General features: G+C 36.5%; 1 protein-coding gene across 2 annotated transcripts in view; it reads right to left on the reverse strand.

Moving 5' to 3' along the window:
- The window catches only part of ARMC1 (armadillo repeat containing 1), a 32,243-nt gene extending 7,804 nt beyond the window's left edge, over positions 1 to 24,439 (reverse strand). The window contains exons 1-4 of one of the 2 annotated variants that reach the window (XM_026842751.1): positions 24,210 to 24,439; positions 23,951 to 23,976; positions 20,532 to 20,571; positions 19,971 to 20,062 (exon numbers count right to left, since the gene is read on the reverse strand). In XM_026842751.1, coding sequence (XP_026698552.1) covers positions 19,971 to 20,062; positions 20,532 to 20,571; positions 23,951 to 23,976; positions 24,210 to 24,401 — 350 coding nt within the window. In that variant the 5' untranslated portion in view covers positions 24,402 to 24,439. The remainder of the gene's footprint in view (positions 1 to 19,970; positions 20,063 to 20,531; positions 20,572 to 23,950; positions 23,977 to 24,209) is intronic. The other variant, XM_026842752.1, reaches the window with a different exon arrangement.
- Positions 24,440 to 25,386: the final 947 nt, after the last annotated feature.

A 25,386-nucleotide genomic window follows, 5' to 3' on the forward strand; every position in this document is an offset into this window, starting at 1 on the left:
AAAAAATAAAAGGGGGGGTGGGGGGGGTAACAAGCAACCAAACAAGACCTACAATAATAGAAAAGCATTTCAGCATTTGTTCAATTTTAAATACATGCTTATGTTCTGCTTTCCTACAGTAAAAAAAACCTCTTATGTTAATTCACAGAAACAAGTACTGGGACCTTACAAAGATTTCAACTTCAACCTTCCATAATTTATTAGATAAAGTAATAGATTAGATGATAAAGCCATGTAAACTGATGATAAAGCCATGTAAACTGATGTGTCTTGAGGTAGTAAAAAATTAGCTTGTGCAAAAGCGACATCAAGATATGAAGAAATTTACCCACTCGTTGAAAGAATTTGCCAAAATTAACAACAGTCCTGTCCATATTAAATGATTTACAATAGAGGACTGTTTGTGGGAGCAGGTTTAAATACAGTTAACTAAGCACACTACTGAAAATGTCCCTATCCCACCTCCATGACCCACTATGCTGTTGGTAAGAGTTTTTGCTTGAATACAATTGCCCTACTCCATACCAGAGCTTAAAAAAAAAATAAATCAGAAAGATCAATGAGAAAGAAAACATACTTAGTATTAGCTATAATATATATATGCATATATATATACACATAAGAAAGAAAGATAAAGTTACCAGAAGTCAGCAAATATAAAATATGCATGTGCCTTAAAGTAAAAAATCAGCAGTGGTTTTCATATATGTTTTGTGCTCCAAGCATTATAGTTGGCATAGCTCTTGGAAAACCAATGACCTAAGAGTAACTGCACACCTGAAACAACCTGTCGATTTGAAAACACAAATTTATATCTGCTGTTATTCAAGTATTCTAAAACAAGTCTATACAGTAAATGTTACCCGTATTCACACACACATAAACTTAAGCTACTCAGGTAATTTCCTGTAGTTTTCCAAATAGAGGATTACTACTACCTGCCACTAAGTTACAGATGGTAACTCTAGTTACACCTATTTAAAAAAAAAAAAAAAAAAAAAAAAAAAAAAAAAAAAAAATCAAACAATCCCAAACACAAGATTTTAATCTTATATAAAGAGAATCTGTTTCAAAATAAGCAACTAACTGTGTAGTAAGAAGCAGCATGAAACTCGGACACTACACTACAAGGGCAAGAACAACAGATGTCACATATCAGACTGCAAAACAGTCCCTAATGAAGGTATAAACCAGTTTTATTCTGCAGAAATACAATACTACACTTTCAGCAACTCAGTTAAAACAAAGATGTACAAAATTCCACACAAAGCCTTCTACAATTTTTAGCATACTGGTAAAATGAGTGAATAAAAGTTTTGCATCAATTAGTTATTCTTTTATTAAAGTAATTTATACAACAGCTATAAAAAGAACAGAAACCTTAATATTAGACTAGATGTAAGGAAGAAATTTTTTACAATGAAGGTGGTGAAACACTGGAACAGGTTGCCCATAGAGGTGGCAGATGCCTCATCCCTGGAAAAATTCAAGGTCAGGCTGGATGGGGCTTTGAGCAACCTCATCTAGTTGAAGATGTCCCTGCTCATTGCAGGAAGGTTGGACTAGATGACCTTTAAAGGCCCCTTTCAACCCAAACTATTCCATGACTCTATAATCTTTAAAGAAAAAAAAGTATCTGGAAGTAAATATAATAAACACTCTCTATTGTAAAACCAAGGTGATGATCAACAACGACTCTGTTTCTTTGTACACTATATTGGTAACAAAAAGATAAATACAACAAAACTACATATAAAATTAAAACACAGTAGAATAGCGGAAGGTTGGTTTTTTTTTTTTAAATAAGGATAACACATGGGCTGTGGTTTTGTTGCATGAAACGAGAAAAAAACCTGCCAGCTTAAGAAGGTTCTGAGGGCACTGACACAGGCCTTTGAAGGACCTCCACATCAGCCATTTCAGATGCTACTGCTCACAGCCATTCAACCCAGCCTCCTGCCACCATCATAGCAGCAGAAGGGAACTAACACTTGCTCATCTTTCCATCACCCCCATTGACACTCTAGTATAGCACTTTAATCACTAGTGAAGGTGCAGGTACATACTATAAAGTCACTATGCAGCGAGATTTGTTTGTTTGAGAACAAGCAATCACTGGTACAACTTCCCTAGGGACATGGCAAGAGACCCCACCACTGGAAGTTTTCAAGACACAATTGGACAAGGCACCAGATAGTCTCACCTAGATTCCCTTTCCCAGGAAAGTTTGGACCAGATGACCTTTCAAGGTCCTTTACAACCCGGGCTGTTCTATGACTAGTGTTTTGCTACCCTGCTAGGAAAATAGTAGTCTCTAGTTAGAGCAGAGTAACAGTTGGTAAGATTTGGTTACCATCTCTTTCGGAGACGGTAACATCTTACATTACTTCAGCAAGATTCAGAAGATGCCTGTCAGAAACCCAAACCTTTAATTTTCACTGTTGTCTTGAATTCCTGTCATCCTAGATTGCTGCCTGTCCTTCCATTATGTTCACCCAAGGCTGGCTGTATAAGTAATACAAACACAGAATCCAAGTGACATGTGCTGTATCTGACAGATGAGGATACAAGAAATAGTTCTCATTTTCTTCACTATTAAAAATAACTTTATAAATATGGTCCAAGTGCTGCAGAGGTTTTATTAGCATAACAAGACACTTCTTAAAGGACACAAAAATTACTTGCTATAACTCCAAAGGTGTATGTGATGTGGGTTGAGTACACATGCTTGGAAAGAATGTATAAGCAGCATACAGCATTATGGCTGTACAACCCACATATAACACACAGCATCATAAATAGTAATAGAAGGGCCCCGAAAATCTTCATAGCGTAGCTGCATCTGATGTAAAGGTAACAGAAAGTTATGTTTCTTCCTTGAGAAAAAACACAAAAGCTGAGAAAGACTAATGTAGTGGATTTTCCCCTTTTGGAGAAAAACAAGATATAAATATGTTCATAAATAATATATATAATGCTCCCCATATATATATAATGTGCATGTGTAAAAGACCATCTTATCCTTTTTTAAGCTATTTTATGATTATATTTTAAAATAAACATGTATGTACATACACATATGTGTACATTACATACACACTCCTATATCAGAGGAAGCAGATGCAACCATAACCCTGATCAACCCTCACAGCAGACCCTGGGCACAAACACAGGAACTATTACATGCATTTCCTTAGTGGCATACATTGTGCTCTGAAGACACATTAGCCAAACAGATAACAAACATACTATATATAACAGCATTTCATTAGTGTTTCTACTGAGTTTATAACCTAGAGACAGGAGGTTTTCAAATTAAAAAGGGTATCTTTCTTTGCCAGAGATTCAATTACAGCCCAGATTCTATCAAAAGGGGATTTGTGTCATTTAATTCCAAAAGTCTCACTTCTACAGTGATGCTGCTTCTGGTTATACTTGCTCTGTTTGCTCACTACCCCACAATAAGACGACAAAGTTAATTACCCATTCATGAAATTTCAAGGCTCTTGATAAGCTTTGAATGATCACCCCAACCCCTGGGAATGTGATGGAACAAATCTGGAAACCATTTCCTCCAGGCACATGAAGGACAAGAAGGTGACCAGGAAGAGCGAGCATGGATTCACAAAGAGGAAGTCACGCCTGACCACCCTAATAGCCTTCTACAATGAAATGACTGGCTTCATAGAGGAGGGGAGAGCAGTAGATACTGTCTTTTGACATTGTCTCCTATATAATCCTCATAGAGAAGCTGATGAAAGTAGGACTGGGTGAGAAGATAGCAAGGTAGACTAAAAACTGCCTGGATGGCCAGGCCTACAAGGTGGTGATCAGGGCCACGAAATCTAGCTGGAAGCCAGTATCCAGCAGTGTACTGCATGGCTCAATCCTGTTCAACATCTTCAGTAAAAATCTGGATCGTGCAAGTCTGCAGATGACAAAAAAAAGGAAGGAGTGGCTGATATGCCAGAGGGTCATGCTGCCATCCAAAAGGTACCTTGACAGGCTGGAGAAATGGGCTGACAGGAACCTCATGAAGTTCAACAAGAGGAAGTGCAAAGTCAGATCCCTGGAGAGGAACACCCCCAGGAACCAGCACAGGCTGGGGGCTGCTGGAAAGCAGCTTCGCAGAGAAAGACCTGAGGGTCCTGGTGGGCACCAGGCTGAACATGAGCCAGACACGTGCCCTTGCCACAAAGGCGGCTATTGGTATCCTGGGCTGCATTAGGAGAGGCATTGCCAGCAGGTCGAGGGAGGTGATCCTACCCCTCTACTGAGCACTACTGAGGCAACACCTTGAGTGCTGTGTACAGGTCTCAGCTCCCCAATACACAAGAGGTATGAACATGTTGAAGAGTCCAACAAAGGGTCAGGAAGATGATTGAGGGGCTGATGAAGAAAGGCTGAGAGAACTGGGACTGTTAAGCCTGGAGATGAGAAGGCTCAGGGGGATCTCATCAATGTATATAAATACCTGAAGGGAGGGTGTAAAGAAGATGGAACCAGGTTTTTTCTAGTAGTGCCCAGTGCCAGGACCAGAGGCAGTGGGCACACACTGAAACACAGGAGGTTCCCTCTGAACATCAGGAAACACTTTTTCAATGTGTGGGTGACCGAGCACTGGCACAGGTTGCCGAGGGAGGTTGTGGAGTCTCCATCCTTGGAGACATTCAAAAACCACTGTCCTGGACAATGTGGTGTACGTGACCCTTCCTGAGTAGAGAAGTTTGACCAGATGACCCCCAGAGGTCCTTTCCAACCTCAACCATTCTGTAAATCTGTGAACACATATTAGAAATTGAGAAGTCATTTAGTACATTGTTGTCTGAATTTACGTAGAGCGTATCCATTTTTATCCACTTGCGGATATCTATTTTTTCAGGTTAAGAGTATTTTAGAAGTTAGGCTTTTATGTAAGTAAAGCAAAAATGTATTTCATTTTCCTGCCAATTATTTTCTTTATGTATTGTTTTCCAAAGAGCTTTGCATGACAGCTTATATAACTCTAATGTACCTGATAATTAGAATGACTGAAATATAAGTAGCTGTGTAATTTTACTTTGATTTCAGAAATTTCTCACTCCCATATTTAGACTTACAGTTCACTGCTCAGTCCTAAACTGTTTTATCTTAGGGCATCATGAACTAAAGGCAAGGTGAGATGGAAAAACGAAGGTTTTGTTCTCAAAGCCATTAAACAATTTGCCGATTGGCATTTCAAATGTTTTCACCTTAGCTTATAGCATGATCTTACTAGCCACAGTCAGCAAAATTACTGAGCTTATTACATCTTATAGTAACAGTTTGGAAACTTTTAATACAAAACTTTAAAATCCAATATTCTACTGGTTCAAAAATTATACTGATTTTAGGAAAACACTGCTCAAAGTTTTCTCCCTCAATCTATAACACTTTTTCATAATTTTACGTAGCACAATAATTGTATTCAGTAAATTTAGTATAGAGCCAAAAATGAGATCACACAGGCATACTAAAGAAATATTTTAATCTCAAGTAATTTCACAACATAGATCAAGAATGTCAATGTATATAAGCTCACTCAGGAGCTTACATTTTTATTCTCTCTCTTAACCAAATCTGATGTAGTTTGAGAGTAGTTGATTTGTAATCTAGGGACCAGCTTTAGCCTTCTACCAATGGACCTTTTTCCTCAAGGTTAATCAGGAATAAGAAATCCAAAGACAGACCATTCTCAACTTCTAACTTTAGAAGGAGGCATCACTTATACCTCAGGATACATGAAGAGCAGCCACAGCTCATTCTTTGCACAAGGCTGAGAAACCTCTGTGAGAAGAGGGCAACTACAGGTAGACTCATTCTATCGTACAACAACCCACTCCCCAAAACTCTGTTAAGATCCAAGCCAAGGAAAACGATATACAAGGACTACATTTGCAGTACACCACCTGTATGCATGTAATAGACACTTTCTGAGGCCAAGTGTCTGTCCTGCATCTATTTTCAGTATGCATGGCCCCATAAGGAGGGGGCATGGCATACAGCCTTACAATTCACAGTGAAAGGCTGTGTTACAGCCAATCAGAAAAGTTGGACATGAACTGTATGGCTTGTATCTGTGCTCTTGCTCACGAGTACTTGGGAAACCAACACACAGAAAAATTACTATTAAGAGTAGCTCTGTAAAAGCAAAGGCAGCTAGAAGTGGTGATTAAGATTAACCCAAATCACAACACTAAGGAAACAGATGTCAAACTTTTAAAATCAGTTCAAAATTTCCTGTATTGACATCTCAAGGAGTTTACATAACAGAAAAAGAGTATCTTAAAGGACAAATCTTTAAAACAAAATAATTTTTAAAATCTACCATACAATTCAAGTCCAAGAAATATGAAGAGTTTGAAGAATAAAAATGTCTTCATTATCCAAGTTAAGGCTCAGATATGAGGCAAGACCTCAGCTGAATCCCATACTAAATAACCTACTCATAAATTAAAAGCAACTCTAAGATTTAACTTACAGTCTTATCACAAAAAAACCCTAAGCAAGTCAGTGAATGTAGCAAAGGACTGAATGAATCATTTTTTCTTCATGAGAGACTCAATTTCTAGAATGACCCCAATGGACCCTTCCAAAAATTTTGAGAAAATTTAGTCATATAGAAGTAGATATTTTCACTTGATCCCAATCCTTTTCATACATGCAAGTACTGCCCCTATAAGGCAGAAATAATATTTTTCCCTAGGATCCTACATAGTGATATTTTCAACCATTGTTTTATTTCAGTAATGAACCTCATTCACTGCAATAAACATAGTATCCTGTATGACACAAAAAGCACAAGAACTTAATGGATTGGTATGAATTCTATCTAAATATATTGTTGGTTAAGTGCAGCTTATTAGAAACTTAAAGCATATACTTGGTAGAGATTTATAATTGGATTAATTATGGTTAAAAAATGGCTATCAAATTGATATTCACATAAACTGTGCCTTAAGATCACTGATGTATTTGTTTCCAGGTGATCAATTTCTTTCAGAGCCCATTCTCCCTATATTTAAAGACAGAAATTGTCTCTAGCACTAACTGAAGGGAGCAGTAAACTGCAAAGAATTGCTACATTCTGTAAGGGGGGAGAGTGGGAAATCACTAATCCTTGATTCTAGAAGTGAGACACAGTGATTGACATGGTTTTGATGAAAACTTTGAGCATGAATGACAAGCCTAAAGAAAGAGCATGGTATTAGAGAAAAAGCAATCTGTTTCAAGACAGTTATCTGATCTGGCTGTTTTTCTGGCTGTTCTGCTCCAGTGCCAGGGCAAGATTCTTTCTTATCTCCAAGAATGCTGCTCTTTCTTGTGAGCTTTTAGTGCATCCCATGATACTGTGGGCTCACAAGCATATGGCTGCTCTCCTGACTCATTCCAGGCAATGGGCAAGTCACTTGAAAACAACCTTAAAAAGCATTACTTCAGTGCACACTTTTTCACAGTCCCAGTACAGTGCTATTACCATGCTACCCATTGCAGTACACCTCAGTTCCCTCTAGCCACAAAACACCCAGTAAAGACCAGATAACATTATACAGCAGCTAACAAAGATTACCACCTGCTTTCTTACAAGAAATAAGTCAAAATTCTCAAAAATATAGACAGCAGGATCCTTATATTGGCCAACAACAAAGTATCAAGCATAGCAGTGGGTTAACAATAGGAAAAATAATTCATAGATGTAGAACAGGAAATACAATAGAACCTGTCAGACTGTGCAAGTCTGAAGCAGCACAATAAGCTGCAGCACTATGAATCTCCAGATCCAAAACTCAGCAGTTGGATTGCTCTATGAACCTACGTACACCCTGAGAGCAGTTGTATTACATGACTGCACTCTAATGGTATCAACCATGTGCTAGCTACGTGTCACCTTTATTTACTCCAAGGCTGCTGCACCATGGAAACAAGGCAAGGTCAGTCAGAGTTTCCTAGAATACTCTCTAGACCTGCAAGATGCCTGCCACTTGGCAAGTCTTCCAGACCCTACTCACACTACTAGCTGTGACAATCTGACCAGGAGAAACTAACCTAAGAAAATTTTGGAACAGAACGAGGAAACTTGATGCCTTGAAGTTGATTCTGTACTAAACAAGATACCTCACTGAAATTAGGAGTGAGGACTGGATTTCCCAGTGCCACTACCAGCTCAATTTAAGTCATATACCTATTGACCCTGGAAATTTAGAGAAATCCCATGGAAATGCTGGGATGTTCTAAAGACTGATGAAAAACAACAACAAAAAAAGCTTACATATTAAATATGTCATAAATCTAAAATCACTGTACAATCTAATTGACTGCTGTAAAATCATTTATATGATAGATTCTTAAACATTTAGCAAACTGAGTAATTACCCATGCTTAGAACATTTCCCTGATTCATTCTATTGTCCTCTGATCACAAGAAGAGAACAAACTTTCAAGAATGGGATAACAGATTTGAACATATGCCATATGTTTAACCCAGCTATTCATCTAATTTTGTTTAACTCTTGCTATTTATATGCTAAATGGAAGATCAACTTTTGATCTTCCACAGCTTGGTATCTACCATATGGACATATTCTCCATCTCAAAAAAAAAAAAATAAAAAAATCAAGGCCTGTTACTCAACTAAACTCAAAAGGCTTCAGAGTAGCATTTGCTAGACAAGAGTCTGCATAACAGACACAAACTCCATGTTGAATTTCACAGGAGCTAGTTCCAACATCTTGCCTGCTAATGAACAGTAATCATTTAATGGATTTATATTGAAAAAATAATTTTCATTATATGGCTTCAACAAATTGCATTAGGGTTAAAAAAAGGGTAACAACTCTCACTGGTCCTTTGTGGTAGAAGATACCAAATAATAGCATTAAAAAGCTAACCCTTCTGGGTAATAATGCTGTAGCAACCAGGAAGAATTGGTAGTGTTGGAATTAGACTCTGTACTGAAGCATTTTAGGAACATCTTGAGGGAAGACAAATATCAGTTATTATATTATCAGCATGTGAACAACATTAAGTATATCATATAACAATATACAATGAAAGTATATAATTATCTGGAAAATCCTTGTATTTCTTGAGAAAAGCCCCATAGTCTTATTTTCATTTTGAGAAGTAAGCTTCATCTGATTATATCCCTGAAATCTACTGGAGAAAGTAAAAAAAAAAAAAAGTTTGTAAACTTACAGAGAAAGGCTTCCTTGAACAAAACATGTGTGAATGATAAGAATTAAACTACAGCAACAACCTGTACCAGAGAAAAAAACCCACAGGTTTAGGCTATGTAGGCGTATGTATGTATGTATGTATAAGCTTTGTATTTAACTCATTTGCTAAATAGTTAATATTAATCTATTCAGCAGAGACTTGAAGTAGGTAATTTTGAAAGCGACAATTTAAACATCTTGTTTTCATACTCACGAACTACTTATTTGTTGGCAATGGATTTATTTTTTTTTCAAGCAAGCCAGAATTAGCAGCTTCACTGGTAGCCAAAGGGACAGCAGTCATGCAGGATAGATTTAAGCATGCACCAAGGTTTAAAAAAGAATTTTGTGTGAACTTGATGATGTACTGTATAATTAGTGAATGCACTAACCATTTTAATTTGTTCCAAGTTACTACATAGGACTTCCTACCTGCAAAATTCAATGGAAATCTTGCAGAAAAAGATGTTGTAGCATGTACTGGAAAATGACAAAATATAAAACCACATTCCTGAACAGAAATACATTTATAACATATTCACTTTCCATTAGTTGTTCCAGAGTAATATTAATTTTCTTCTAAAATACCAGCTCCATTCAGAAACTGCTAATGAAGACTGTTTCATCATTAATATGTTTTGAGGCGTTTCCCTTTGTGGCATTTATTGCCTGTAATATCCTTGTGAAACTAGATAAGTTCTGATCACCCACCAGTACCTTACTATATGTTTCTTGCTTGAGCAGCATTCAGGGGGAGAAAAAAAAAAAAAAAAGGTAATCCAGACACTTATAGTTTAATAAAAAAAAGAATTACCATTTTTTTGGGACCCCAGCATGAAGGTCAAAACAAAATCCAGGGACAAGCATCACCTGTGCACAAATTCACTGTAACCCAAAAGCAGACATATGATATTGGCAAGGAAAGATGAGAAACCTCACAGGGTTAAGTAACTATCAACTTCCTTTTCATAGATAAATGGCTCCAGCCTACAATACTGTCAATCTGCACCTGCTGTAAGTATTAAATACTTCACAACACAACTTGCTACTTTTATTTCAAAGCATCTTAAGCCTTCTTTGCTCTTTATTTTAGTAAACTGTCAGAAAAAGTCAGCATATCAAAGAACCTACCTCAGCATTTTTTCTTGTAAACTCAATAGTAACCAGTGAAGGTCACTGTATTCCTAAAATGCTTTCGACACCAGCTGACAAGGTTTAGTGAGTGATAAAGGCACCCTGTGTTGCCATTGCTATTCTTGACTCTTCTGCCAATCCATTTAAAACTCTTCCCTCCTACCTCAGTACTGAACCCCATCACAAAAAGATAAGACAGTTGCCCTTTGGCATGGCCATGTCAGGCGGGTCTTGAGGTACTGAGTTCAGCATGATAGTATTTTTTTTCCTACCATACACCCAGCATTTAGTTAAATGCAAATTCATATTCTATTCTTTTTAACATATCAGAACATTGTGCTACAATCTGTAAACCATTTCATTTGTTATAATCAATGTTTCTCATGAGTTCCATATTTGTTTTAATAGAAAGTCTGCAGGAAAAAATAGGAGGTAAAAACACCTTAAGCTTATACTCGTTTCTAAAATATTTAACTCCCTGCTCCAACCAGTTTCTAAATAAACTAAGATACTGAGCACAAAAGCCTTTCAAATATATGTATTTTATCATTTTATACTTCACACCCTTTTTTTCAGTTTCAGTGTTTTTTTATTCTGCAATACCCATCATAACATTTCTTGCCTATAATGAAAAGCTACTAGTTAATTTTTCTAACTTCCCAACTGATTTCTTCATATGTAAATACAAAGCACTCAAAGCAATTATGATTGTGGCCCTCTTTCTGCCAAAAAAGCGACAGCAGAATAATGCCTATTCACTCAGTAAGAGATACTGAAAATTCTTTTCTAGGTTTAGGAACCCACAATTTGGTGATGTGGCTTTTAAGATACTGTACGTAAATCATCACTGTAGAACTTCAGTGGTCAGGTAACAAAGCATGAAACTTGCACTGCTTGTTATCATGTTCTTAAGCCAGTCATTGTAAATCAGCCTAAGGCCACAATTTTGAAGAACTTACAGGTAGTATCTAAATCTTATGTTACTTAAATAACCAATTACAAACATCACATTAATGATTACTTACTTAGTTATCTCACTATTCATCAATTAGCATTCATTAAATACCAAGAAAATAAAATATTTATATCAAAAGGGGTAAGAAAAACTGTTGAAATGCATTTCAACATTCTTGAGTGTCAGAGACATACCAAGAAAGCTGTGCATTAACTGCAAGTGCTGCACAGAAACCAGTAACAAAAGGAGCTCATATGCTGTTTCATGATCGTACGATTTGCTGGGTAAAAAACTGGCTGGATGCTGGGCCCAGAGAGTTGTGGTAAATGGAGTTAAATCCAGTTGGCGGACGGTAACGAGTGGAGTCCCCAGGGCTCAGGTTTGGGGCCACTCTTGTTTAACATCTTTACTGAGGACCTAGATGAGGGGATCGAGTGCACCCTCAGTCAGTTTGCAAATGACACCAAGTTGGGTGGGAGTGTTGATCTGCTCGAGGGCAGGGAGGCTCTGCAGAGAGACCTGGACAGGCTGGAGCCATGGGCTGAGGCCAACTGGAGGAGTTTCGATAAGGCCAAATGCGGGGGGCTGCCCTTGGGCCACAACAACCCCCAGCAGCGCTACAGGCTTGGGGAGGAGTGGCTGGAGAGCTGCCAGTCAGAGAGGGACCTGGGGGTGGGGTGGGGGGTGATTGACAGCCAGCTGAACAGGAGCCAGCAGTGTGCCCAGGTGGCCAAGAAGCCCAATGGCATCCTGGCTTGTGTCAGCAATAGCGTGGCCAGCAGGGACAGGGAAGGGATCTTACCCCTGTACTCGGCACTGACGAGGCCGCCCCTCGATTCCTGTGTTCAGTTTTGGGCCCCTCACTACAAAAAGGACATTGAATGACTCGAGCGTGTCCAGAGAAGGGCAATGAAGCTGGTGAAGGGTCTGGAGCACAGGTAGTACGAGGAGCGGCTGAGGGAACTGGGGATGTTTAGTCTGGAGAAGAGGAGGCTGAGGGGAGACCTCATCGCCCTCTATAGCTCCCTGAAAGGAGGGTGCAGAGAGCTGGGGATGAGTCTCTTTAACCAAGTAGTAAGTGACAGGACAAGAGGGAATGGCCTCAAGTTGCACCAGGGAAAGTTTAGACTAGATGTCAGGAAACATTTCTTTACAGAACGGGTTGTTAGGTGTTGGAATGGGCTGCCCAGGGAGGTGATGCAGTCTCCATCCCTGGAGGTGTTTAAGAGTAGAACTGACATAGCACTGAGGGATATGGTGTAGTTGGGAACTGCCAGTGTCAGGTTAACAGTTGGACCTTTCCAACCTAGTTGATTCTGTGATTCATTGATTGTGAAAATGTATTGAACTAGTACAGTAAAAGCTAGTCTACTGAACTAGCATTGTGTTGAACTGGTATACTAAAAAGTCTATGGATATACAGTACCTGAATTAAATGGAGACAGACATCAGATGATGAAAAGCCACATAACCAACAGTTCTGATGAAAAGCCACATAACCAACAGTTCTGATACATATGACAGATACCATGTGGAATGTTGTAAGGTAAAGGTAGTAGCTTGGAGAGCAAAAAGTGAAACAAAAATGTCATCCTGACTGCAGTTAAAAACATTATAATAGGAATTATAACAGGAATTACACACATGACAGAATGAAGAATACAAACACACAAAAGCCCAATCTAGAGGTTGACAACCACCTAAACTGTTGAGTACAGAAACAATACTGATCGTATAGAGCTCACTAAGCAAGTAAGTTGAGTGCTAGATGACTTTGTAACACATCTTTGACAGAGAGGTCCCAAGATAAAAAAGACAAAATGGAACATCAAAAGTAAATTGAGAGAACACCAAGTACCTCTTGTAGGGCACAGGACAGTCCCTTCTATTTGGTCACACTTTCATATTTTTCTCAGTGAACAATCCTACACACACAAACAAAACCAGTAAGCTCATCCTAAATTGCACCTCTCGTAATAAGACTTTAGAACAGTTATTTATATGACTGATAATTTCTATTAACTCCTGCAAAATATAAACCCACAGTAATATCTCAACACATAAATTACTAGTTACATTTGAACTGTTGGCAGTCAAGTCTTGGACTATTCTTTAAAAATATCCATCTTTCCAAACCTTTAAACCTTATTTTTTTACTTCACAAAACCTGTCAGCATTCTCCCAGAAATCCCATTACATCATGACTAAAGTCCAGGACAAATCAATACCGTAAAACTAGAATTTTACACCATTTCATTACTTAATGCTTTTTGTGTTTTATTTATTGTTACCATTTGTCCCTGTGCCTGCATCTCTGTGTTGAGATCATGACTTCCTATATCCTCCATAACACTAAATATACTACAGGAATAAAAAAAAAAAAAAGGGTATTTTTAATTTTTTTAAAAAATTTATGAATTAGGAGAAAGTCTGAACCCTTTGTTAGTTTGTCATGACCCACAAGCAAAAATAACACAAACTTTTACTAAGTACATGCCTTAATAACATAGGTACCCCACAGCACTGAACTCACCCTCTCCTCTGCCCCTCCACTCTTTTCCTATATATAACCTCCTCCAAATACCAGAAAGCTGTTTGACAGACAAAAGGAGCCTCCATCCACTTAGGACAAACAACATGGTATATTTAAAGAGGACATACTAATGTTCCCTACATTTTCTAATATTTCATTGGGGGTTTTTTGTCAGAGGATGCTTTTTCAAAAATAACTTCAAAAAATTATTTGTGAAACTTGTAAGATTAACAAAATATACAATAAAAACATTCCTTAAAGAAACTAGGGGTGGAGGAGGGGGATATTAAACCACTTTGCTTAGCAATGCTGAATAAACCAGACTGCAGACATCTTCCTGCTGTGACCATCTATTATTAACAAGCACACTGCTATAGCACTGAAGAGACTGGAGCCCCACAGCCCAAAGAGATGCACCAGCAACCAGCAGTGTAATTTTGTAGAAGCACTTATACATTCAAATAGACAAAATGTAACCAAGTACAGAAAACAAGGAAGCTTGGGAAAATAACAGGAAGGGAAAGGCCAGAAAAGTGAACATGGAATAGACAGATGTGTGTATTACTCTTGTTCCAGGTGATACAAAGCAATTTGTAAATAATTTCTAAAAAACACAGTGTTTGGAACTTCCTTCCCACAGGAATACAGAAGACATGGGATAACCATGTTTTCTTCCAAAACCACAACTACTCAGTACACAATCATGTATGGTAGAGTCCAAAAACAATCATGCAAGAGAATCATGCTTCTCATTATCTAATCTCAACTGTTTCTCAATTCTGATCGTAAAAAAAGCCCACATGCCAAGGATTACAAAAATAACATTATTAACTGATTCAGGTATAGAAAATCTCTACAGTCTGTAAAAAGGTATTTCCTTCTCCTTTGTAGATGAGAATTTAAATATTCCGATCAACAGCATAGCATAAATGTATAAATGCAGTTTACAGAATTGTTTAGCTATATTTTCTCACAAAGCATTATCTTGAAGCCAGTTATGATAAGGCAACATCGCCTTCATCATCGGGTATCTCTTTAAATACGTAGTTTGCTTTCTTGCTAATTAATACATGGCCTTTGACCTTCCCCCAATCATTCCTCCTTTCTCACAAAGGAGAAAAAGAAGTATGTCACGGAACAAAAATGATAAAACTACATCCCTATGATTTTAATGTCAGCAAATACTACCTAAAATACTTGGCTTTTTTTTTTTTTTGTCAGACATCATAAATTTGAACTCCACTTGTTTCAATGAATAATTAAATTTTCAGAAAGTATAGGTAATTAAGACTACCAAAAATTAAAATTGAGTAAGAAGTCAGCAATTATAGACTGCATGTATTTTACCAGATCTGCAAAGGACTCTAATTAAACACATATTAATTGCCCTAATCTTCTTAGGCAAGTAATAAATTGGGAGAGCTGATTAATGCACTGGATTTAGTTAAGCTTGTTAAATCTGACACCCTGGCAAAGGAAGACTATCTTGAAAAGCTCTTTTAGCTAAGTAATTGGAATTTTACTCTCAGTAATTTGCCATTCCATAATAAGAGCTATTTAGTATATTGACTCTTCATCCAGCTTTTTTTTTTTTAAATACATGTTAGTTATATTTAAACAGTACCATTATGTTGCTCATAAAGATTATGAAATATTATGAACTTTGACCTTTACTGTCCATCAAAAGTCACTTCCACTCTGAACACAAATTAGTATATTTCCTTGTAGGCTATAAATCCTAATTAATTTTAATTCTAGAAGCTGCTAATAACATTTTATAAAGTCCATACGGACACATTAAGTCCTCCATACAATTCATAAAGCCAGCAACTAAACCAGTTTTCAATACTAAATAACTGCTGATCACTGCTGGAATATAATGAAACGCCATTCTCCAATAAGTCTCGATTTATCCTCTCCTTTTTACCTAGTTACACAAACACTTTTACACAGACACTTACATGCACTCAGTCACCTGGCAAGGGATTGAAACATTTTTGTGACAGCACTAAAGCAGTCTCAGCCATAAAAATAGAAAAAAAAAAGAAAAAGAAAAAGAAAAAGAAAGGTCTGGAAACGTGCAGGTAGGAATTTTAATGGTCTGACTTCTCTCCAACACATTTACTAGTCCTATCTTATAACATGGAAAGATGCATCAAGCTTCACTTAAAAATAAGCAAATGTGGATGAACAAAATAGAAATCTCCCCTGCTAAGGGAAAAAACAGTAAGTATAGAATAGGACAACAGAAACTTTTATATTTGAAAAATGTTTTGAAGTATTCCATGAAACTTGAACAGCTTCTCATACGTCCTAGAAAATGTGAAAGTGTATAAAGCCTTTCATATGAAGCATTTCAGAAAGTCATACATGTTCCAAATCAAGTTCAATCTGAAAAAATTCCTAAATATATAAATATCTCACTGCCTTCAAATTTATATTCTGTACTCTTCAGAGCTGACATTTCATATTTCTGCTCTAGAGCCTATAAGCCCCAGTCACTATATCAAAAACCTGTTATTTTTCTGTTAGCAAAAACTACCGTTCATACAGCTTGAAAATCTTTGTCCCAGTGAACCTAAAACCTACCCTTTGTTCTTTAGGTGAAATGTAGTATCAGCTAAGAAGTCAGCCAAACATTCATTTTAAGCAGCAAAATGATTTCCACAAATGAGCTATAATGCTTATAAGCAAATACCAAAAAGCTGATCAGATAATCCTAGGGGGCTGATAAGTCATGAAATGGAACATGAAGGTACCTCAAAGAAGAACTACAGTTAAACTTGGATGTCTCTCAAATATTTCCTACCCATTTCACATGATGCAGTACAGAGTATAATTTACTGCTTATCACTGATTAAACAGGTAACACTCAATTTCAACTCTCACCCTCAGTAGTCTTATGAAGAAAATAATACAAGTGCTATATTCTTCTTCCACTGGTTGTGTATTACTTGCAACAAAAGGGGTTTGACCTGTGCGCCTCAGGCTCCCATGTACTAAGTAACAAATCAACTTCATCTATTTTCCAGCTGCTGGCATCAACTGGTTAGCTGTAAGCATGTTATGACAAGAAATTCCACACCTGAACTTGAGGTCTCTAATACAGAGACCTTCAAGGCTTATAAAAAGACACTCACATGTTGAGAAAAACCCTCAAATTTCAGGATTTTCATAACGGAAAGCAAGAGAAAACTGGAATTCTAAACAAACTCTTGACTTCCTAAGCACAGTGTCAGTTCAGAGCTGCTGAACATCAACTTAAGTCTGAAACATGACAAATATTCAGTTTGCAACTTGCCTCTGTGCACACGAGCTCCATTTCATTGCTTGAAAAGATGTGACACAGCTTTATCAGTGGCGGAGTAGAGCTTGTCACAATTCAGTACCAAACAGGGAAAACCACTGAATATTATTTAGATAAGTGAGAAGTCAATGAAAACGAACAGTGAGAATTACAAAATCTTTGATGAAAGGGAAAAATTGAGATCACAGGATGTGCTTAACCTGCCAAGAACTAAAAGACTACAACTTCTGGCCCAGAAGATGCTGGGTTCTGTCTCACTTGAAAAAAATCATGCAATAACTGGAAAAGCAGAATACTGACAGAAGTTCATACCTCTTTGTATGATTTGTTTGCGCTTTTATAGCACATCACACACACACACAAAAAAAAATCTAAACTCCAAGTTAAAATTGTGGAAATAGTAAAAATGTTAGATTAGTTAGAGCAACACAGATACTGGAAAGTACACTGGAATGAACTGCATGAAGTCATTAAGACTAAAGTATTTAGTACTGCATTTATTAATGTTTAGTTTCAGTTCCAAGGACTACAATATTATATAAATACAACTTCTGGTAAACTGAAATCACATTAAAAGCTAGAATCTGCATTTTGTAAAGCAAATCTCAAGAAGAGAGACCTTGTTTTCTCCCCTACAGACTTTCTAACAAAACAACACAACCACAAACCATTGGGTTTTTGTGACAAAAATAATTCCACATCTATCTTCTCAGCACTTTTCTACCATCTTTCTCCATATTTCTGCAGGCAACGCAAAACTAAGCTTCAGCATTTCCTGTCAACATGAAAGCCTAAAATCCTGACAAGCACATGACAAACTCTTGTGTTTGAAAATGCTATGTATTTAAATTTTCATGATATCACACTTTCCAAATGTTACAAGCATACAAATCAAATGTATGTTCTTACTCTTGCCAAAGAGCTTTCTAGAAAAAAAGAACACCTACAAGATTTCCAGTTTTTACTGACTTATCTCTCCTTTTCTGCATGTTTCTGAACTTCACACTCTTTCGGTCCTTGAAATTGAAATGTAGAAAAAAAGACTGTCCAAGAGATTTCGATAGAATTCTTTAAACAAAAGTTTTAATAAAGACTGTTTCCTCAGATTTATAAGCTGCAGAGACTGATAATGAACTACCATTCCTTTTTCAAGAACTTCTTAAGGATGTCTCTGTGCTCTAAATAGACATGTAATATATACTAGAAGTAGGTTATTCTGAAATACAAGCTTATTACCTAAACATTTCAGTTCTTATTGTTATTATAAAAATAGGAAGCAAAGACTTTTGCATATTTTACCTTAATTATGCTTGTCCTTAAAAAAGGAGAATACTGTAAGAATTCAAATTTTCCCCATATATCCTACTAAAAACAGCTATCATTTTTTAAAGTTATAATTATTACATTATTCAAAAAATTAAGAACTATTCTCTTCTGAATTCCTGTCATTTAGTTTATCGTCCTGTTTAAGACATTTGTTTTAAATCTCTGTGTTTTGGGTAACTGAGTAACAAGATGGTATTTAGGCATAATGCTCAATGTCATGCCAATACATAATCTTGTTAGTTTCAGCAGAATTTAGGAAGTACTTAAAGGAAAACAGTTTTAATCCTTCTTAGATCACATATCATATCGGACTTGTGAACAGACTGGAATTTCCCCTCCAATTCTACAGGTTCACACCTTTAGATAAGCAGCGTCAGAGAGAGAGACAACAAAAGGTACACACCATCAAAAACTGGAGGGGCTATGGGATAAAGGAACTAGAAAAATCTAGCCTTGGGTTTTTTCCAAAAGAAACTTGTAACTTATACCACAAGTGATAGATTAGGGACTCAATTAACTTATTAATGATTCAAAAGTTTTCCACTTGAATCTGTAACACACAATTTTACTCGTGTTTCATCCTTCTCTAAGCAATTGTTTTAAACATTCATCTGAGACACATCTCAGTGAAGCAATATGACTTTCCTCCCTCGTGGAACAGTCCCCCACATCTGAAAAGTCCAGTTAACTAGAGTGCTATCAAACTGTGTGTAAAATAATCACTTTTTGATAACTTAATGGCAAATTAATTTTTGCTATGACAGACTAATCTTTGGAGGAGGGTGGGCTTTTTTTTCTAATAATGATTTGTCTTAGTTCATCCTATTAATTTCTACTGATGTGCACATATGCATCTTCTCCAGTGTGCATATACCCAACACATCTTCCAGTATTGAAGCCTCAACAGTTAGCAGTCTTAAAATGTGCGACCTGGCTTTTGTTAAGAGACGTAACCCAGTCAAAACATTCTACAAAGAAATTAGAGACCACTACAAACCTCACTAACCTCTACTGTCTGCAAGCCATTTCCTCAACACAGATCTGCAGATACATACCTTCAAAAATACATCAAAACAAATACATTGCATATACGATTTATCTTCTCAACAGTAAGATTCAAAGAATAATGTGGCAGATTCCAAGCAATTTCATTAAATGCACTAGTGCAAGGCACACTTATACAATGATGGGAAAGATTATAAGAGAACCTAAAAGTAAGGGACAAAATGAGTTATCTGTAACAAGGGCAAGAAGTCTCTTGTTTGGAAAATGACTTCCAAATTAATATTTCTTGTACACTATGATCTAATTACTTGCTATACTGTAAAATTAAAAACATTAATTGCTTGTGGCCACAAAACTTCAATAAGGAAGAAAGCAGTATTAAAAATTCACCATAGAGATTCATAGTCAAGGTTTTACTTTGCATCAGAATTTTATGTTTACATTGTCTTTGGATCCAACAACCCATCATAAACTTACTTTTGTATTACATTCTGTAAGCTGAGCATCATACCCAATTCACTTTTCATCTTTTCTCTGTTGGCACGGCACTCTGCCAAATAGCGGAGAGCCTAAAAAGAAAGACCACAGCATATCAGCAATATGTCCAGTAGTATAATTATTTTTTATTAGTGTACATCTGCAAAACCTTAGAATGTGAGTTCTAGCAAGAAGATAAAGAGGATTATCACCTACCATGAACATCAAAAAATCTTTTTATTCTTAAAAATACACAGAAAGCACCGAAGATCTAATCTATGAGAAAAGGTTGAGAGACTGGGTTTGTTTATACTGGCTAAGAGAGCCTAAGGGACAATCTAACATCTGTCTACATCTACTCAAAAAGCCTTTACAAAGATGATTAAGCCAAACTTTCTTCTACAGCAGCAGACAATGTAACAAGGGGGAGCAGCCACAAATTGCAGCTTGGGAAGTTCGAGTCAAATATTACAAACAGTTTTTGCACGATGAAGGTAGTTCAACACTGGAACAGATGACCTAGTGGGACTGCAGGATCAATGAGACAAAGCTACAACTGACCTGACTGAGTGTTGGTGACTGTCCCAATTCAAGCAGGAAGCTGAAGTGAATGTCCAACAAATATTTATGTGACCTGAGATCTAAAGTAACTTTTATACACTATGCTTCTAGTATAATTTCCATCAATTCTATGGGCTCCCTCAGTACTAGAAAACTCACTATCACCAAGTTTCTACTGTCCACAGAGGTCTATAACATTTATAAACTGAAGACTAATTGCAATACTCATCATTCCATACAGGAATAAGAATACAAGCAGCAGCAAGCTGCTTAGGTTATTGTCACCTAAAGTGGGAATGTACACTTATTTGTTGCCCAAAGCTTTGTTTATTTGACTTTCAGGATGGACTCTCTGCAGAACTTCACACTGCTGACACCAGTCAACAACTGTATATTTGCATGATCCTCTTAACATAAACCTTTTACAGTTAAAATGTCAGTCCTTTCCATGAGAGATCTCTCTACTGTTAGTGCTAAAGTCTTCTTAGAAGGAACCTCCAAAAGTGTACTGTGCATTGTACTTTAATCAGTGTTTTATTCATGTAGGTAGAAGAACTGCACTTGCAAAATCCTGCCACACACAGATACAATGGTTTATAAAATGAGGTTTGCAATAGCATGGTTTAGAAGTGCACTAGTTCTTTAAATAAAGTCATATAATAGCTATGCTGCTCAATAGGTGCTTTAAAAATAATATGCTCCTTAATCCCTTCAGAGACAAATTATCTGGGTTTTTTTTCTAAATCAACTTCAGCATGTATTAGGTGAAATTCAAGACCCTTTTATTGCCTTTTGAGAGAGTCTGGCTGTTGTCTGGCATGATAAAAACTTACTATTTCCTGATGTAGATCAGTATCAACAACTGCAGTTTATACGTGTTTTATATGCATTTATTTTCTTACTTTTCAACTATGGGGAAATACCTGAGTGACAGCTCTGAACTACTAATTCTCATGTGAAGAAATGTAGTCTTGCTGGTGGAAAAAGTTTCTTATTTTTATTAGTCTCTGTTCAAGACATTTAGTAAGGATATAATGTTATCGGACAACGAAAAACCCATTCTCTTAACAGATAATTATTTGAGTCAAAACCTAGGCAGACTCTTCCATCTGTCACATACTCTTTACACACAAACATAACTTTCATGAAGATAAGGCCAAAGACAAATTTATCAGAACAACTTAAGTGACCTGACTTTTTCAACACTAGAAAATCGGTCCTATTCCCCCTGGCCCCCATGGGAGATGCAAAGGTCTGCACCTTCAAAGAAGTGAGATCGTTTACGCTTATTAAACTGCAGTCTACTGAAGGCATAAGAAAGATTACTGTTATGGACTTTGCCTCAGCCTCTTTTCAGCAAAACACTTATACACATTAGCTTTAAGCTCAGAAGTCATTTCATCATAATCAACAGGACTACCTCCATATTTGAATCTAAAAATACTCTATTGTCAATCTTAATAACAAAAGACATGTTTCGTAAGTGAAATGTTAATGTAGTTTCTTAACTTCCCAGTCCTATTTTTTTAAATTTTAGTCCAAATTTAAGAGGGGAAAAATAAAAAAGTAGTACTGCCTGGGTTATTTCTGATTTTTAAAATTTAAAACATTCAAACTTTCACCATTTGAATTGTATCATAAATAATTCCTGGAATCAGAACCAGAGAAAACTACACAAAGAGGTACCACCTCTTGATCAGAAAGAAGAAAGGACTCAGCTGAAACTGGACTTAGGGAGGAAAACACCCTCCCTGAAAGATTCTACAACATATCAAAAAAGTTACGTAGGGAACTATTATGATTCATACAGATTATTTATAATTTCAGCTGTGGGAACTGCAGAATAATACATTAAGAAATTTAAAGTCGGTGTTGTACAACCTTTTATTAGGTACAAACTTAACGGAAAATCATTACATTTAATGATTCCCATCCAAATGGAAGCACCTTTTTGACCAATAGGACAGTTAGAAAAATAAAACCAAACCAAAACGACCTTTCAGAATAGAAAAATATCAGAAATGAAGACTATAAAGTTATCAACAAAGATATTCAAAGTTACAGAACCTAAGAGGTTCAAAAACTCATAAACACAAAGTGTCTTGAGTAGCAGACAAAAACATGTTTTCACAGTAAACCAATCCATTTCTGACTGCAGCCAGGGTCCTGGAATATAGCATGGTCTCCTCTCAATCCTGATTCTTAATCCACTCTAACTGTAGGTTAGCACTAAATGGAAACACAGAGCTCTCTCCCACTTCCACCCAATGAGATGTCTGTACAACACAACTTGAGTAGTATTTGGGGCTATGGAAACATGCTGCAAACTGGATTAGTCCTCATCAATCCAACAGTCAGTCCTTTTTATGTAGGGTTAATTTCTGCAACATGATCACAGACTGATTACTGAATCTCATGCAGGCAGTGAGAATACACAGTCCAAAGCAGAAGAGGCAGGAAAAAGAGGGAGACATCGGAACAAGATCCTCTTTTAAGAACACAACCTAAGGAAACCACACTGGAAAGAAAACCAATACAACATATTCCCAAGAACTGTAAAATCAACTCAAAAGTTCTTCCAGTGAAGAACATTACAGTCTGGCAAATGCTATGGCAAGGTTAACCTAAAAACCAAGTAATAGGACACAGGTCTCCTGGATTATGGGACCTCATTCCCTGAATCCAAAAGAGCATCAGAGACACTGAAGTAATTCCAGGTTGTCCACCATTATCCTCTATGAAAGTAAAACAAATGAAAAATAAAGAATTATGGTACAGACAGATCTTAATGGTAAAAATAATAATGTATACTGTGTGGAAAACCCAAAGCTCTTTACTTCCTAGTTTCATATTGTTTAGAATTCAATAATGACATACAAATGGAAAAGAGAACCACATAAATTTTAGTAACTTAAAATCTTATTAGAAGAATTGAATTAGACTTAAAAAAAAAAATTGACTTTTGTTTGTCCTGTTTCTAAGCAAGAAATACAAGTTAGTATTTAGATTTAGGATTTAGAATCAGGACTTTAACATTTAGAATTCAGGAGAAGAAATGAACAAAAGCTGGAAGAAATTGTATTAGATATTAATAGATTTTGGGTTGGGTTTGGGGTGGGGGGTGGTGTTTGTTGTTAATTCCATGAGGGTATCAAATGCTGGAACAGTGTGCCAGAGAGGTTATGGAAACACCATCCTTCAAGGTGTTCAAGAATCAAGCAGATGTAACCCTGAACCAAGATCTGAGTACACTTAATTTGATTACGGGATTGGACTTTATCACCTCTGGAGGTCGTTTCTAATCTCAATTATCCTACAATTTTAATTTTTTTTTTCTCCAAGATGAATGTTGAATCACTGTGTATATTTACCAAGCTCCATGACTTCATCTTAAGACAGAGAAATTTAAGGGTGCTTACCTCCCTCCACACAAAAAGTGAAACAGCTGTATTAGGGAAAAAACGCAAAGTAAATTATCTATTTCAAAAAATATAAATTCCCCTGGAATAACATGTCATTGCTAAACAATTTTTGCAATATATGTTTTTAAAAAACCATGTATAATGAATATCGACATAATATAAACCCAGATTTTTTACATTTTTGCTTTTTTAAAGATACATCAACAGAGTTACAAAATATCCTACTGACATACAAATTTATCTCCATAACACTTACTAGCAAAGCTGAATGAACAACTGGAGGGTTGGGATGGTCCAAAAACAAAATAAGACCAGGCAGGCATCCTTGATCCTGAACAATGGCCCGTCTGTTCAGTGGGTCAGCCGCTAGATCTCGGAGTTGGTTAACTACAGATAGTGCATCAGGCTCCTCACTCATAGTAGAATTCATTTTTTCTGCACCATGCATACAAAATACCTGATTAAAAAAAAAAAAAAAAGTCTGTATTACTAATAGTAAAACATTTATCATCAATTAAAACACAGATAAGACGAAATCAGAAAGGCACTGATTTGTTATGAGCATGAAAGTATAAAAAACCCAAGGACTAGAATTCATGGAATGTGGATCTTGAAATTTGTAAACTGGAAATCTAAACTCCCTATGCAGAAAACAATTAAGTTTGGTTAATAATATTATGATTTGTTTCCCATATATAATTTCAGAGCAGTAAGCCGCTACAGGAGTATGTTTGTGTTGGTCTTTTTACACTACTGACAAATAATTCTGAGAAATCCATAGTTTTCTCACAACAAGGCACCCTAGAAGTCTATAAACATCCTTCTGTATAAACGTGTAAAATCAAAAAATGTATTTTCAGACCTCTAGCAATAAACCAAAAGTGAACCAGAAAAGCCAGCAAAACATTAACACTGCATCAAGAGCAGTGAATGTTAAGTTTTAATCTGGATCTATAGATCAAATAAGTAGTGTAATTCCATACTCATTAAAAGGCAAAGGGGTTTGGAGAGTCAATTCTGTTTGGGTTTTTTTTTATTTCTTTTCGCTAGTATCCTCTCAATAAAAAGAAAGCAAGCAGGTCACACCTTGCTCCAGCCGAAGTCCGAACTACCATATCAATTTCAAGAGACACGTGTTAGATTGAGAGTATCAGATTCCAGAGTTTCTTAACAGGGAATAACTACTTAACAGACAACAAGAATATAAGTTTACTCAGACAAAACACTACATCTTGGTGTAAAAACTAGTTTCCTTCAAAAGACTGATTGCATGCCTCTGAAACTACTAAACTACTAAATACTAACTGTGGTCCCGGTGTTGCCAGTACCAACACATGTAACTCTTCTTAAGGCACAAAAGTAGGAGTAAAGATGTATTGTTAATTTGTGTTCTCTCATTTTTCTCTTGCATAAAGTGAATTATATTTGGAAGC

This window comes from Athene cunicularia (assembly GCF_003259725.1).
Source record: "Athene cunicularia isolate RWA chromosome 2 unlocalized genomic scaffold, athCun1 chr2_part1, whole genome shotgun sequence".
Taxonomy (NCBI): Eukaryota; Metazoa; Chordata; class Aves; order Strigiformes; family Strigidae; genus Athene; species Athene cunicularia.